Below are 14179 nucleotides of genomic sequence, written 5' to 3' on the forward strand. Positions count from 1 at the left end.
CTTTTAAGACCTAGATAAAATTCGTAATTCTTGAAGTTGAAACTGTGACTAAATGACTATTGGAAGGACGGATAAAACTGTGATTCATTTTTATGCATTCTGGAATCTTCCCCAGCAAAAAAAAATTGTGCCTCTTAAGATCATGGTGGGCCATGATTAAATGCTGAAAGTTTAATATTGTCTTAAAACACTTTTGACTGCAAATATTAGAGAGCAACTAAAGTAAGCTTAAGAAAAAATATTTATTTTAAAAGGTATAACAATGGGGGCACCTGGGCAGCTCATTTGGTTAAGCATCTGCCTTCAGCTCAGGTTGTGATCCCAGGGTTCTGGGATCAAGCCCCAAGTCGGGCTTCCTGCTCAGCAGGGAGTTGGCTTCACCCTCTGCCTCTCCCCTCCACTCCTGCTCTCTCTCTCAAATTAAAAAAAAAAAAAAAGTTTTTTGCCTCCCAAGAAGCCAGGCCTCAGGAAGATGCTGGAACTAGGACCTGGAGCTGCACCAGAAACCCAACTTCTGGTTTCTCTCTCTATCTAGACTACTTTTCTTCTCTGCCCCTCAGAACCCCTCAGGAAAAAAAAATGTATCTGTCCCACAGCTCAAGAATGTATAGGTTGAGGGGCGCCTGGGTGGCACAGCGGTTAAGCATCTGCCTTTGGCTCAGGGCGTGATCCCATCGTTGTGGGATCGAGCCCCACGTCAGGCTCCTCCGCTGTGAGCCTGCTTCTTCCTCTCCCACTCCCCCTGCTTGTGTTCCCTCTCTCGCTGGCTGTCTCTATCTCTGTCGAATAAATAAATAAAATCTTAAAAAAAAAAAATGTATAGGTTGAAATTCCAAACATGAACACGCCCAAATCTTAATTCCAAAATCTGAAAGAGACACTGATTGCCCCAGCTTGGGCTTTCAGTCAAGGTTAGTACAAGAATCAGACCCCCTTGGGTACTTTAAGCAGGAAGTGATTAATACAAGGGACTAGGTGCTCATGAAAACTCTGGATGGGCTGAAGAAAGTAGGTGCTAGCCTGAGTCTAACATATTAGTCACTCACCAGAGGAGCTTCTAGCTTTGAGGCTCCTGTGAAGGGCTTTTCAGTGGAGCAGCTTTTGTCGCTCAACATCCAGGCAGCTGAAGAGAGGATATGAACTCTGCTGCAGAAATGCCAAAAATGGCAGGGGGTCCAGTTCGCTTCTACTTCCACTTCAGGTGGCTCCTAACAACGGAACCCAATTCACAAACAGAATGTAGCTGCAAGGGAGTCTGAGCATGTGGGTTTTTATGTGCTTTCCCACCTTTCCAGTAGAACAAGGGTGGAATGAAGGTTGGGAGAGCCAGTTTGTAGTATCTGCTGCTGAGGACATATCTGCCCATAGCTGACTCAGCTGTGGCCAGGGAGGCAGGGACGCAGAGTCTGCATGGACTCCTTGGGTTCACCCCGTGGGTGGGAAGGATGGCTTATGAGCTGGGCAGATAATCCAAATGGAATTTACGACCCACCTGAGATCCTTCCACAAATACCTTTGAGAGGCCCCAGCATGTGCTCTTTTGAGCAACTTGTATCTCTGACATTGAGTTCAGAAGCTGGGGAGGGGCTGGTGAGCGAGAGTTTCCACATGTATTGTTCCATGATTGTGTTTTTTCCTGTGGAAACATTTTTATCACCTCAGTGTTTTGCCTTAAAATTAGCTTATGATTCATGTCTTCTCCTTCTGCCCCACAGCTGCCCATATCGGTGTTGGAATAAGTGGACAAGAAGGCATGCAAGCGGTCATGTCAAGTGACTACTCCTTTGCCCAGTTCAGATACTTGCAGAGACTGCTGCTGGTACATGGCCGGTGGTCTTACATAAGGATGTGCAAATTCCTACGATACTTCTTTTATAAAAACTTCGCATTTACTTTGGTTCATTTCTGGTACTCCTTCTTCAATGGGTACTCTGCACAGGTAATAGAATAATTATTATTATTACTATCTGATGAGTAGAAGTCACATAAATAAAACTCTACTTCTGAAAAAAAAAAATTCCCCTCCATACTTGCAGGTTTGATGCTCTGTCTCTTACTGGTTGAGGCACAGACTGAGATTATAGATGACTTTTCTAAAAGGTTTCTGGTGCTTTAATAATACTTTATTTTGCCTTTGAAAAGTTGGGATTTGTTCCTGACCTACTGGCTTTTGTTACATGTCTTTGCCTTCACCCTAGATTTTTTTTCCTAAGTCACCTTGCCATTAAGAATAGTTGTAACAGGAGAAAAAAAAAAAAAAAAGAATAGTTGTAACAAATTAGTCAACGTTGAACATATAAAATGATATTGTGACCAAGGCTAAAGGGATTATACAAATTTTGGATGGTCATAAATCTGTTATCTTAACCTGTTGATTTTTATTTTCGTTAGTGCTGAAATGGCAGAGGGAGACAGATAAAATATGTTGAAATGGTGATACAGCAGAAAAATATCATTAGTAAAAATGAACCTAAGTCAGTGCATGTGGTTGTCCAAACTTCTGATGCCGCTGCCACAGACAAATGGTATCAGAAGAGCCTCAGAAACCGAGGGCCGGGAGCACCTTTGAGCAGTGAGGGCCTGCCTCCTGCTCCCATGCAGGCCTGTGTAGAGCGGGTGGTGACGAGTGAGCCGGTCTCCTTTCTGCCACCCTGAGGACCGGTGTGTGCACAAGCCAGCTTACCCTTTCAAAAGCCTGTTTTTCATATTCAAATTCTGCCTCACAGGTGTTTAAATGGAAATGTGGGACTTGCAAAGTAAAAGAACATTTGAATGATACCTTATGTGCTTTTTGAACCAGTTTTGGTTTTGTATATTCTAATTCATTAATAAAGGGACATAAAAAGGATCAGCACCAATGTATTTTCCAGCATTATTGAAACAGAATGGACTCCTCTTCCAAAAAAATGTTTTGGCGTAGATTCTCCCATTTATTTTAGAAGGAAGGTTTGTTTCTGTGGAACGTGTTTGATCCTGCCCTTCCACCAAACTCGGCTCACACCTTGGGCAGCTGTAGACAAGGGCTGCTTGCTCTGGCAGAGGCCACGCACGTCCGGGGGCCTTCCCTGCTTTGAGAGTTAAATGCATGTTGATTAGGCGGGCAGTAGATCTTGGTTTGTGACACGGCCACTCTGTAATCTCCTCACAGACTGCGTACGAAGACTGGTTCATCACGCTGTACAACGTGCTGTACTCCAGCCTGCCTGTGCTCCTCATGGGGCTGCTTGACCAGGTAGGAGCCTTGTGCGACAGGGACACTCAGGACACGCTGGGCACCTGTTTGAGAAGTTAAAGGCAAATATTTCAACGCATTCTTTTGGTTTTCATTTCTTCCTGAGAAAACCCTATTATTGTCCTGTTGTTAGGCAACCAGAGTTAACTGCTGTGGTTCTTGGATTATGGTGACAAAAGAGGATTTCTGTGCCTGGGTTGAATTCATGGACAAAAGAGTTTATGGTCTTCCTTTTGGACACTAAGAGTTTTTTGTTAAGACACCTGACAGTATAGTATGTCTCTACAGTAATAACTTCAAAATTTTAATATTTCTCCAAATGTATGTGTTTAATTCCCAAATTAGTCCACATTCTATCTAGGAGCAATTCTTAGAGAAAGTGTTTTAATGAATAAAAAGAATAATTTGGAATTACCCCCATCAACTTGTATGTGAAAATACTTTCAAAAAAAATTAGAATATATTCTACCAGGAGGTAAAAATAGTCTCCCTACTTTTTTTTTTTTCTTGACATTACTATTTGCTTTCCTTCTATGAGCAGCAAAGTAATAGATCTCTACCTAGTCCTTTTCTTTATTAAATAGTAAATAACGGTAGACTAAAGTAAAGGGGTTGGTCACTGCACCTTGAAACCATTCAGGACTTATCTTGTTGAGTTTTTGCCTTCCTAAAACTAAGTTGAAACTCTTTGTGAGATATAAATTGGAATGGATCTCGGAGTTCTTTGATCCTGGATGGTACACAACTAATTGCGTTTTCCCTTTAAGGATGTGAGTGACAAACTGAGCCTCCGCTTCCCTGCGTTGTACATAGTGGGACAAAGAGACTTACTATTCAACTATAAGAAGTTCTTTGTAAGCTTGGTGCACGGAATTTTAACATCGATGATCCTCTTCTTCATACCTCTGGGAGCTTATCTGCAAACTGTGGGTCAGGACGGAGAGGCGCCTTCAGACTACCAATCCTTTGCTGTGACCATTGCTTCTGCTCTTATAATAACAGTCAATTTCCAGGTACATGGCTTCAGTTGACTGTTTTCAGTATCTGTCAGTTACCTGTGTTTCCGTACACAGACCAGTGTGCGCATCCACCTGGCTCCCACTCTCCCTCCCACTGAGCCTCGGCCACTTTACAAAACTTCGCCCCTTACACCGAGCACATTTCCTACTTCTTGCCTGAGCCAAGGATAGTTTCAGTATTCAAGCCAAATCATGCCGAAATTGTTGCATTCTATTTTCAGAATCCTTAGGTCCTTTATTTCTTGGTAACTCCCTGAAATGAGTGCTCTGTTTTTCTCTGGTTTCCCGACAGATTGGCTTGGATACTTCTTACTGGACTTTTGTGAATGCTTTTTCAATTTTTGGGAGCATTGCACTTTACTTTGGCATCATGTTTGACTTCCAAAGCGCTGGGATACATGTCCTCTTTCCATCTGCATTTCAGTTTACAGGTTGGTATTTCTAAATTCCAAAAATAAAGGTATAGAAAAGTGGTACTAGAAATAGAGTGTAAGTTATTGCTAGTGAAAATTAGTACTAGAAACAGAGTGTAAGTTATTGCTAGTGAAAATTAATGTCCTGACTGGCAACTGAATGATAGTGGTGGGCCGGAAATGTGGTAATGTGACAGAAGAAAGCAAAATTTAAAACTTTAATATAATTGTGCATCTGTTCAGTTAGATAGTACCCCCCCCAAAACCTCTAATATTGGTAGGTTGCTGGGAAATTGAGTACGCACGTATTGCTGGTAGCATGATAATATAATGTTCCCAAAGCACTATCTGGAAATACATAACGAACTATAAAACTTCTCCTACATTTGGACCCAGGATTTCCACTTGAAGAAAACCCCTAAAGATAAAACATACTGACTTTTGGAAAGTCAGTTTGTACAAATATCGTGTCATCACTACAGTTCTTTTTTTTTTTTTAAATGGAAATAATTCAAAGACCTAGTAAGAATATTATATTAGCTAATCAAGGTATGAATCCCATATGTTGAAATTTTAGAATTCAAAAGTGGAAAACTTGCCACATCGTTAGAAAAATTATGCAGAGCAATAAGTAAACTTACAGAAACAGTTTATAGCTGTATAAAATAGGATAAATCATAAGTGCTAGAATGAATTTGAACTATTTCATACATATTATGAATTTTAAAATATCATGAATTGGAATTTACAAATTTCTTAGTTTATTAAATAGAGTAGCTTGGATTCACAGTGCGGGGGGGGGGGGTCCCCATAAACTAGTTTCCCTGTAAAAGATGAGTTTTTTTTTTTTTTTTTAAATGACCAGTTGTAAAAAGACAGTTGCTATGATAACCCTTTTCTTGGGCCTGAGTTCATTTTTTTGATGACTGTTTTTCTTTACCGACTCTGTGTTTTAAAAAACTTAGTATCCAGTTACTTAGAATATTTCCAAAGGGAGTGTTTAAATACACATTTAAAAAAATAAAGGCCATTACTTTTATAAACTTATAGTGTAAGTACAGAGAACACGGTGATAGATTTGGCTCTAGGGGATGTTAATTATAAATATTTTAAAATTTGGTAGTTATGTATGATTACCTGGTTGTATGAATTATTACTTCCTCTGACATAAACTAGCTGCCGATTTGCAGCGGAAAAGGTGTGGCTCCAGTTGGATGGGTATGGGGTTTAATTCAGGAGTTGCCGTGGCTAGTTCTGTTACCCTGGGAAATCTTTTCAGTTCTCCACAACTCCATTTCCTTGTGTAGCAAGGAGGGTGCTCTTAATCCCTCAGAGGTAACTGAATGGCATGACCTGTATAAAACACCTCAGCATAAGGTCTGTCATACTAATGGCAGTGCAAGTTGCTACTGTCACTTGGAGTTTCAAACTAAAACTATAAATTGGAAAGTATATTCCTAGAAAAATGTAGAAGTATAGATTGCCTAAGTTTGCATTTTTAGGTCATGGAATATCAACACACACTTTCTTTTTTATTTAGTTGTTCAGTGATGTACATTTGCCTTCCTCATTTTGCTTTGCTTAGTACTATTTTAAAAATGTTCATTCCTTTGGCAGTGATGGGATGTTTTGGGGACGCCAATCTGTGAAACTTTACCATAAATAATCATTTAAGGCTTATGGAATATTCACTCTGCCCTTAGGACGCCTTGGATTCATTCTCCATGTTTTTACAGGCACAGCGTCAAATGCCCTGAGACAGCCGTACATTTGGTTGACCATCATCCTGACCGTTGCAGTATGCCTGCTGCCCGTCGTTGCCACACGGTTCTTGTCAATGACCATCTGGCCATCAGAAAGTGATAAGGTACAGAAAAAATAGCATTTTCCTCATTCTGAGTGCCTCTCATAAAAAGCAAAGCAGCTTTCCTGCACAATTCTAAATCCATGGCAAGTTTGGTATGAACATTTTTTTAATACTACTTTAACTCCATCTTGCAAATAAGTCCTTTGGGACTGGGATTTTTGCGTGCTTTTTATTTTAAACGTTATCAAAGGGAGAATAGTATAACGAACCCCCATAGGTCCTTTAACAATTATGATAACATTTTTCCCTGCAAAGAGGGTGGGGTTTTCTTCATTTAAAGAAAAATGCCACCTCTTCTGGCAGGATCCTCTTACCTACAAGTTGTTCAAATAATGTATCGCTGCAGCTCTCATACTGATTAGCAGGCTTCAGTGACTAAGCACCAGAGGTCACCTAAGGTGACTGAGCACCTTAATGTCTGTCAAAAAACGACTGGGGTTCTTTCCATCCCTCCCCTCTGCTATCCTCATTATAGCTTCAGCTTGGAGCAGGGGGTTGGCTAGTGCAGTTCTAGGCATCTCTTCCTGACACATCACTCTCCAGGGGAGGCCAGGAGCTTTGCCTTAGGAGCCTGGGAATTGGGCATGGGAGGGCCCGTGCACTTCTCACAGGCCTCGGGAGCCAGGTGAGGTCACGTGGCCATTCCTGGACGGTGCTGAGCATGGCAGGTACTGCTCCTGGGAGCACCGTCCACATCCCAGGAGGGATGTGGCTACATGCAGGAAAGGGGCACTTAACTCTGTTTTCATCCAGAAGGAAAGAGAGGATGTTGGGTAGACAACCTTCAGGGTCCCCTAGGTGGCCCTTTTCCACTGACAAGAAGATGCAGTAGCAACAAGGTTTTCTCTTGAACCCGTACCAGTCTGCCTTGTCAGTGGGAAAGAACAGTAGCTTGGGCAAGTGGGAATTTCCGCTCCTGTTTCCTGTCTCGGAGACCCTGGGAGTGCTCCATAACCTCTAACGGAGGCCGGCGATGCCGCCTTCCACGAGACCGCTTGGGATAGGTCCCCCATGCATGTTAGCACCTGCCCACCTCCTTCTGCCCAGTTCGCCGCCGCCGTCACCCACCTTCAGTGTCATCGTCAGCCTGGCCCCCTCTCTCCCGTTCTGTAGATTCAGAAGCACCGCAAGCGGTTAAAAGCCGAGGAGCAGTGGAAGCGGCGGCAGCAAGTGTTCCGCCGGGGCGTGTCGTCGCGGCGCTCGGCCTACGCCTTCTCGCACCAGCGGGGCTACGCCGACCTCATCTCCTCCGGCCGCAGCATCCGGAAGAAGCGCTCGCCCCTGGACGCGATCATAGCCGACGGCACGGCCGAATACCGGCGAACGGTGGACAGCTGATGCACCCGCCCCACGTGGCTGCAGCAAAACAGTCACACACACAAATGTCTATTTTTTTACTAAAGACTCTCAGGACTTTTTTAAAAAACAAAACAATTTGTCACGAGGATGGTAAAGACCACAACCTTCATAACAAGCTCCTTGGGCTGCAGGACTATTGCAAAAGCAAAGAATACCTTTTCAAAAGTCCTACTGTTCAGCTGCTTCTGTTTGTTATGATTCAAAGGGAACGTTTAATCCAGTCTCCATCAAGGACAACAGAATTAGGAAATGTCTTTATATTTCAATTCAAATGGTACTCATTATAAAAATCACATTTAGAATCATCCTGTCTGGGATCTTCAACACGAATTTCCCAGAGGTTGCTTTCTTCCCAACAGGCTACCTTTTTAACAAAGATTTTGTATTTATAATGGCAAGGACAAAGAAACTGATGAAAGTTCATCACCTGGAAGCAAAGTGGTCCAATGACTTTTTCAGAGTTGATAATGAACTGTGTGGTTTCCTCTTCTCCTCACATTGGTTTAATAGCTCAAGGAAAATCACTTCACATTTCGTAAGTCCAAGCTTTCCATCTGCTCAGTTTACTACCAGGTTAAAAGTGTGCATCATGGACGTTTACTCTTACTTTGCATATTATTTTAGCCACTTCCTTCCCTACTTTCATTTTTAAAACATGCGTTTAAATATGGGCTTTAAAAAAAAAAGTTCTTAAAAACTAAGGACATCAGTGATAAATTGTGATTTTTTTGGTAAAGCTTTCTTTTGAAAAGCAAACTCTATGCCTGCCTATACGTATTTTATAAGGGAGTTGAACAGAGGCCTCACATTTTCACTTGTCTTACGTCTTCAGAGAAAAGGCTGTTGGCAGCCACATTTCTGAGGCTAACAATGTAACCTTCAAAAATTGAAAACAATTGTAAGCAACTATGGAAACTATCCTCAAAGAGGCAAAAGTTATTTTTCTAGAGGCTTTTCTCATTCTGTGTTTTTCACACACACGTTTCCATATTCTAGTGAAGATACAGAAGTATTTAATGATTCTGTTCTTTACCATTAGGCTGTGAATGTTCACAATATGTGTCCCTTCGAATTACTATGAGAAAATCACAACTGTATATAGTTCATATTCTAGGTATGATAAAAGAATGTATGGCTCTTTATCCTATGGAAGTAAATTTCTGGAAGTTTACAACTTGTAAATAAAAAAAAGTTGGGTTTTTTTTTTTTTTTTTTTTGGTAAAGCAAAGTTTGCTTGTATAATTCTCAGTTTTCTCTCCTGTTTTGTGAATTGTGGGAAAGGTCGACAATGCAAATGTGTCAAATACTTACACTGTTGGGTGCAATATAAACAATTTTAAAATGCAAATTGCTATGGATAAATTATTTCTATATTCTGTAAATCTGAGATTTAATGTATATTTTTGTTTAAAAAATAAATGCTTTAGTAAAGTATCTTTTAAGTAGGGTAGATGATAGAAGAAGCCTAGGCCTGCAAGTTTTCTAAAGAAACACAGGGGTCCCCTTGTGGTGAGAAATAAAAGTTAGGGGCAGGGTACTAAGTATTAGGGAGGAGTGAGAAAAGGCCATCAGACTTTAAAAGGTTGGAGGGTATGGATTTAGAGTTGGCAAGGGCAATTGTGTCCAGGGATGACCTCAATTCTGAAGGTAGAATAAAAGCAAGTGTAACCTTTGACCAAAAGTAGGGGCTAGGAGGTGAGTAAATGATCAAAGGGAAATTAGGATGTTGAAGGGCAGGAGAGCAGAGAAGGTAGACCTGAGGCTTGAGGCTGGGGGAGGGCTGAGTATGATGAGCCAGCTGCAGGACAGGCAGGCCGCTCCTGGACAGTATGGGAAGCTGTGACCTCACTAAGGAAATGGGACAATGCCACAGACTTTTTTTAGAGAGCATGGGTGTAAGTTGGGGGTGAGGGGGAATCAAGCAGATTCAGCACAGAGCCCAATGCAGGGCTCTGTCCCGGGACCCTGAGATCACGACCTGAGCCGAAGGCAGACACTTAACGGCTGAGCCACCCAGGCGCCCATGTCCTACTGTATTTAAACCGGTTGAGGAATATGTTTTTAGTCAAAGAGCACCACCTAAAGGTTCTTACTGATAATCAGTACCAGAAACTGTTCAGTTAATGATATCCAATGGGGATAAAACAGTTCTTAAGGGATTCCAATGTGATAACAAAACCAAATGTACCCCAATGGACTCTGTATTTTAGCAGTTGTTGCCTTCCTATGATGTGAATGAAACTTGGAAAAATTATAAGACAGCTTCTTCTAAGAGTCCTGTTAGAATCTGATAGAAAGTTACGGCTACAAAACTTCTGGCGCATTTATAATTAATTACAAAAAGGCCTGTCAGAAAACACTGTAAAAATGATTTTCCTGACTTAAATTGACATTTCTTTGAAGAAGATCTCTAAGTGGCCAAAAAGTATATAAAAACATCCTCAACAACATTAGTCATCAGGAAAATGCAAATCAAAACCACAATGAGATACCACTTCACACCCGCTAGGATGACTATAAATAAAAAAGGAAGGGCGCCTGGCTGGCTCAGTCAGCAGAGCGTAGGACTCTTGATCTCAGGGTTGTGAGTTCAAGCCCCACGTTGGGCATAGAGCTTACTTAAAGGGGGGGGGGGGAATAACTGTTAGCAAGGACCCTGTGGAGAAAGTGGAACCCTCATCCACTGCTAGTGGGAATGTAAAATGGTGCACCCACTACTGAAACAGTTGGGCAGTTCCGCTAGAACTAAACAGCATTACCATATAAACAGCAATTCTCCAAAGCATGTACATATATATACCGCAAAACCTTGAAAACAGGTACTCAAATACTTGCACATGAATGTTCACAGCAGCACTACTCACAACAGCCAAGAGGCACAAACAACCTAAACGTCCATCCACAGCTGAGTGGATACAAAAAATGTGGGATATACATATAATGGAATATAATTTAGCCATAAAAGGGAATAAGGCCAGTTCAAGATGGAGACATAGGCAAATCCTGAACTCACTTGCCCCCATCGACACACCATATGGAACAATTTCCTCTGAAAACAAAAACCAAAGCTGAGGGGCTTGTAACATGGGGCAAACCACCCACACGGAGGTGGGCAGGCAAGGTAGAGGTGCAATCTTGCTGAAAACCCCACCTCCAGCATTCAAAATCCAGAGCTTCTCCATGAGGAGTGACGGGTTTTGAACACTATATCGGGAAGCCCAACTTTTAAGACCTACACCTGCGAGATGAGCCCCTAAAACTTAGAGCTTTGAAAGCCAGCAGGGTTTGCATCCACAAGGCCCAAAAGGCTAGCATGCAAACTGAGAAATGGCTCAGACTGGGCTCGGGCCCCTGACCTCCCCTGCACGCCACAGCCCAGCATAGAAGCAACCAGACTTGACGTCAGACAGGCTTACTGTTCTTAAAGCATCTGCCTGAGAGGCAGGCATCTCATTTAACACACATTTGTTTCAACTCGCCAAGGATGGAGGCCAGTGGACACTTTTGAATCTAGACACCACCTTCATGCCGTCCCCCTGCTGCGCTCCAGAGCACCACAATCTCCCCGAGGGGAGTTTTTATGTGCATCTGGCACCGTTTTTATACCTGGCGCCCCAGTTTTTACAAGTGGCCACCTAGTGGACGCCCCGTGATCGCCTGGCTCTGGAGGCCAGCAGGGCCTGCATTCTGGGGACCCACAGGACTGTAGCAATCAGAGAGAGAAGTTCTTGGCCAGCTACCACCACCAGGGCACTGCACAGCTCGCAGACTGAAACAGACGCCCAGTCTCTCTGTGATGAAGGACCACGCGCTTGTCCGGCAGCGTCGGCCTGAGGGCAGGCCTCTGGTTTAGCACACATCTAGAGGGACTCTCAGGGCAGGGAGCTCTTTCTCTGCCTCCCTCCAGTTTGTCCATATCTCCCAGAAAGGAGTTCATACCCTCATCTGGTGCCCTGATTTTTGCAGATGCTGAGGTGACACCTCTAGATTGCCTAGCACGGGTCACACAGGACTGTAACCAACAGAGAAACAGTTTTTAACTGTCTGCCATTTCCAGAGCATAGCAAGAGGCAACAGTCCAAGGAGCCGAGTTTTTCTGTGAAAGAGGCCGATGAGCTAATCTCCGCAGCAATGTCTGAGGGACAGGCTTCTAACACACATCGAAGGGCCGTCTGTAAACCTTTCCAGAGACCTTTCCAGAGTGGCAGCCTCTCCCAGGGGGCAGTTTGTATACAGGTCTGGTACCAGTTTTTATGCCTGGTGCCTTGATTGTTGCGGCTACCACCTAGTGGATGGCCCTTCACTGCCCAGCTCTGGTGGCCAGCAGGATCTGCATTCCTGTAGCCCATGGGAGTGTAACAAGTGGAGGCCAACTCTGGCCTGCTACAAACTCCAGGACACAATACAGACTTGAGGCCAACACCCTCTCCCCAAACCCCCCCCCCCCACCGGGCCTTCTGTGATAAAGGACTATTTGCTTGTCCTGGAGTTCTGGCCCGAGGGGCAGGCTTTTGGTCTGACACACATCTAGGGACCTACGAAGATGCTGTACTGGGACAGAAGTCAGGAGACGCCACCCTGTGCACTCCATCTGCCTTGCTTCAGATTGCTGGTATCTCCCAGAAAGGAGATCATATAGTTGTCTGGCACCCAATTTTTGTGACTGACACTCAGGGGACACTTCCAAGGTCCCCAGCGTAGGTAGCCAGCGGTACTTAATGCTTGCAGTCCTACAGGACTGTATATATTTGTACGATTTAAGAGCTGCTGCCTGAGGGGTCTGCCTTACAATCAGCCCGAATCTAGATGTTGACTTAGATCCTCTTCTACGGGACAGCTAAAGAATATAATCAATGAGCTGATTACAGGGCAGTGGAATTCACCCAATCAGAGCAGGAAAAAACCAAGCAAACAAAAAACCCAATGTAAAAAAGTAGATAGCTTAGAGGACTTATGAAACAACATCAAGCAGACCAACACTTGCATTACAAGGTTCCAGAAGGAGAAAAGAGAAAGGGGTAGAAAGCTCGCTTGAAGAGAGAACAGCTAGCTGAAAATTTCTCTAACTTGGGGAAGGAAACAGACGTCCAGATCCAGGAAGCCCTGAGACTTCCAAATAAGAACCTGAAGAGACTCAAACCAAGACACATTATAATTAAAATGCCAAAAGTTAAAGACAAGGAAAGAATTTTAAAAGCATCAAGAGAAAAACAATTTGTTATATTAAAGAGATCTCCCCTGTAATACAATCAGCAGATTTTTCAGGAGAAACTTTGCAGACCAGAAGGGAGTGCCAGGATGTATTCAAAGTACTGAAAGGAAAAAACCTTCCAAACTTTCAACCAAGAATAAGGTGTCTGGCAGTGTTTTCATTCAGAATTTAAGGAGTAATAAAGAGTTTTCCAGACAACCAAAAGCAAAAAGGGGTTCACCACCACTGCACTGGACTTAGAAGAAGGCTTAAAGGGACTTCTATAAGCTGAAACAGAAGTGTGCTAATTAGTAACAGGAAAACACGAAAGTATAAATCTCATTAGTGAAGGTAAATATACAGCGAAATTCAGAATCTAATGTAAAGGTGGTGGATTAATTGCTTAAAAAGCTTGTATGAGAGTTGAAACCCAGAAGTAGTAAAAGTAGCTGTAACTATAATAATTTAATGAGGGATACACAAAAAGGTTTAAACTGTGAACAAAAACATAAAACTGGTGGGACAGTTAAAAATGTAGAGCTTTAGAAGGTATTCAAACATGTAAGTTGTTATCAAATTAAATTACACTGTTCTAAGTTGTTACGTGTAAGTTTCATGGTAACCACAAAGCAAAAACCTACAGTCGATACACAAAAGATACAGAGAAAGAATTAAGCATACCATGACAGAAAATCACCAAATCACAAGGGAAGAGAATAAGGGAATAAAGAAAGGAACAGAAGAACTACAAAGCAGCCAAAGAACAATTAACAAGATGACAGTAAGTATGCACACATCAAGAACTACTTTAAATGTAAAAGAACTAGCGAAGCCTGGGTGCCTCCGTTGGTGCTCAGGTGATGATCCCAAGGTCCTAGGATCGAATTCAGCATTGGGCTCCTTGCTCAGCAGGGAGCCTGCTTCTCCCTCTGCTTGCTCTGCCTGCCCTGCCTGCAGCTTTCCCTGCTTGTGCCCTCTCTCTCTGACAAATAAGTAAAATATTTTTTAAAAAATGTAAAAGAACTAAATTCTTTAATCAAAAGGCACAAAGTGGCTGAATGGGTAAAAGACAAGACCCATCCTTATGCCACCTACAAC

The 14179-nt window shown here is 42.8% G+C and overlaps 1 protein-coding gene and 1 long non-coding RNA gene across 12 annotated transcripts in view; one reads left to right on the top strand and one right to left on the bottom strand.

Annotated features, from left to right (window-relative positions):
- Positions 1–9238, top strand: part of ATP8B1 (ATPase phospholipid transporting 8B1) — a 118767-nt gene extending 109529 nt beyond the window's left edge. For all 4 annotated transcript variants that reach the window (XM_045790174.2, XM_087869780.1, XM_045790175.2 and 1 more), the window contains exons 23-28: positions 1716–1939; positions 3149–3232; positions 4000–4245; positions 4544–4682; positions 6401–6531; positions 7645–9238. In XM_045790174.2, the coding sequence (XP_045646130.1) occupies positions 1716–1939; positions 3149–3232; positions 4000–4245; positions 4544–4682; positions 6401–6531; positions 7645–7869 (1049 nt within the window). In that variant the 3' untranslated portion in view covers positions 7870–9238. The remainder of the gene's footprint in view (positions 1–1715; positions 1940–3148; positions 3233–3999; positions 4246–4543; positions 4683–6400; positions 6532–7644) is intronic.
- Positions 1–14179, bottom strand: part of LOC123787420 (uncharacterized) — a 57353-nt gene that overhangs the window by 6734 nt on the left and 36440 nt on the right. For 4 of the 8 annotated variants that reach the window (XR_015727621.1, XR_015727619.1, XR_015727617.1 and 1 more), the window contains exons 4-5: positions 7600–7887; positions 1047–3276 (exon numbers count right to left, since the gene is read on the bottom strand). This is a non-coding gene — a long non-coding RNA (uncharacterized LOC123787420). The remainder of the gene's footprint in view (positions 1–1046; positions 3277–7599; positions 7888–14179) is intronic. The other 4 variants (XR_006778211.2, XR_015727620.1, XR_015727618.1 and 1 more) reach the window with 1 other exon arrangement.

The sequence above is a fragment of the Ursus americanus genome, chromosome 19, assembly GCF_024610735.1.
Source record: "Ursus americanus isolate L20-20 chromosome 19, mUrsAme1.1.p, whole genome shotgun sequence".
Taxonomy (NCBI): Eukaryota; Metazoa; Chordata; class Mammalia; order Carnivora; family Ursidae; genus Ursus; species Ursus americanus.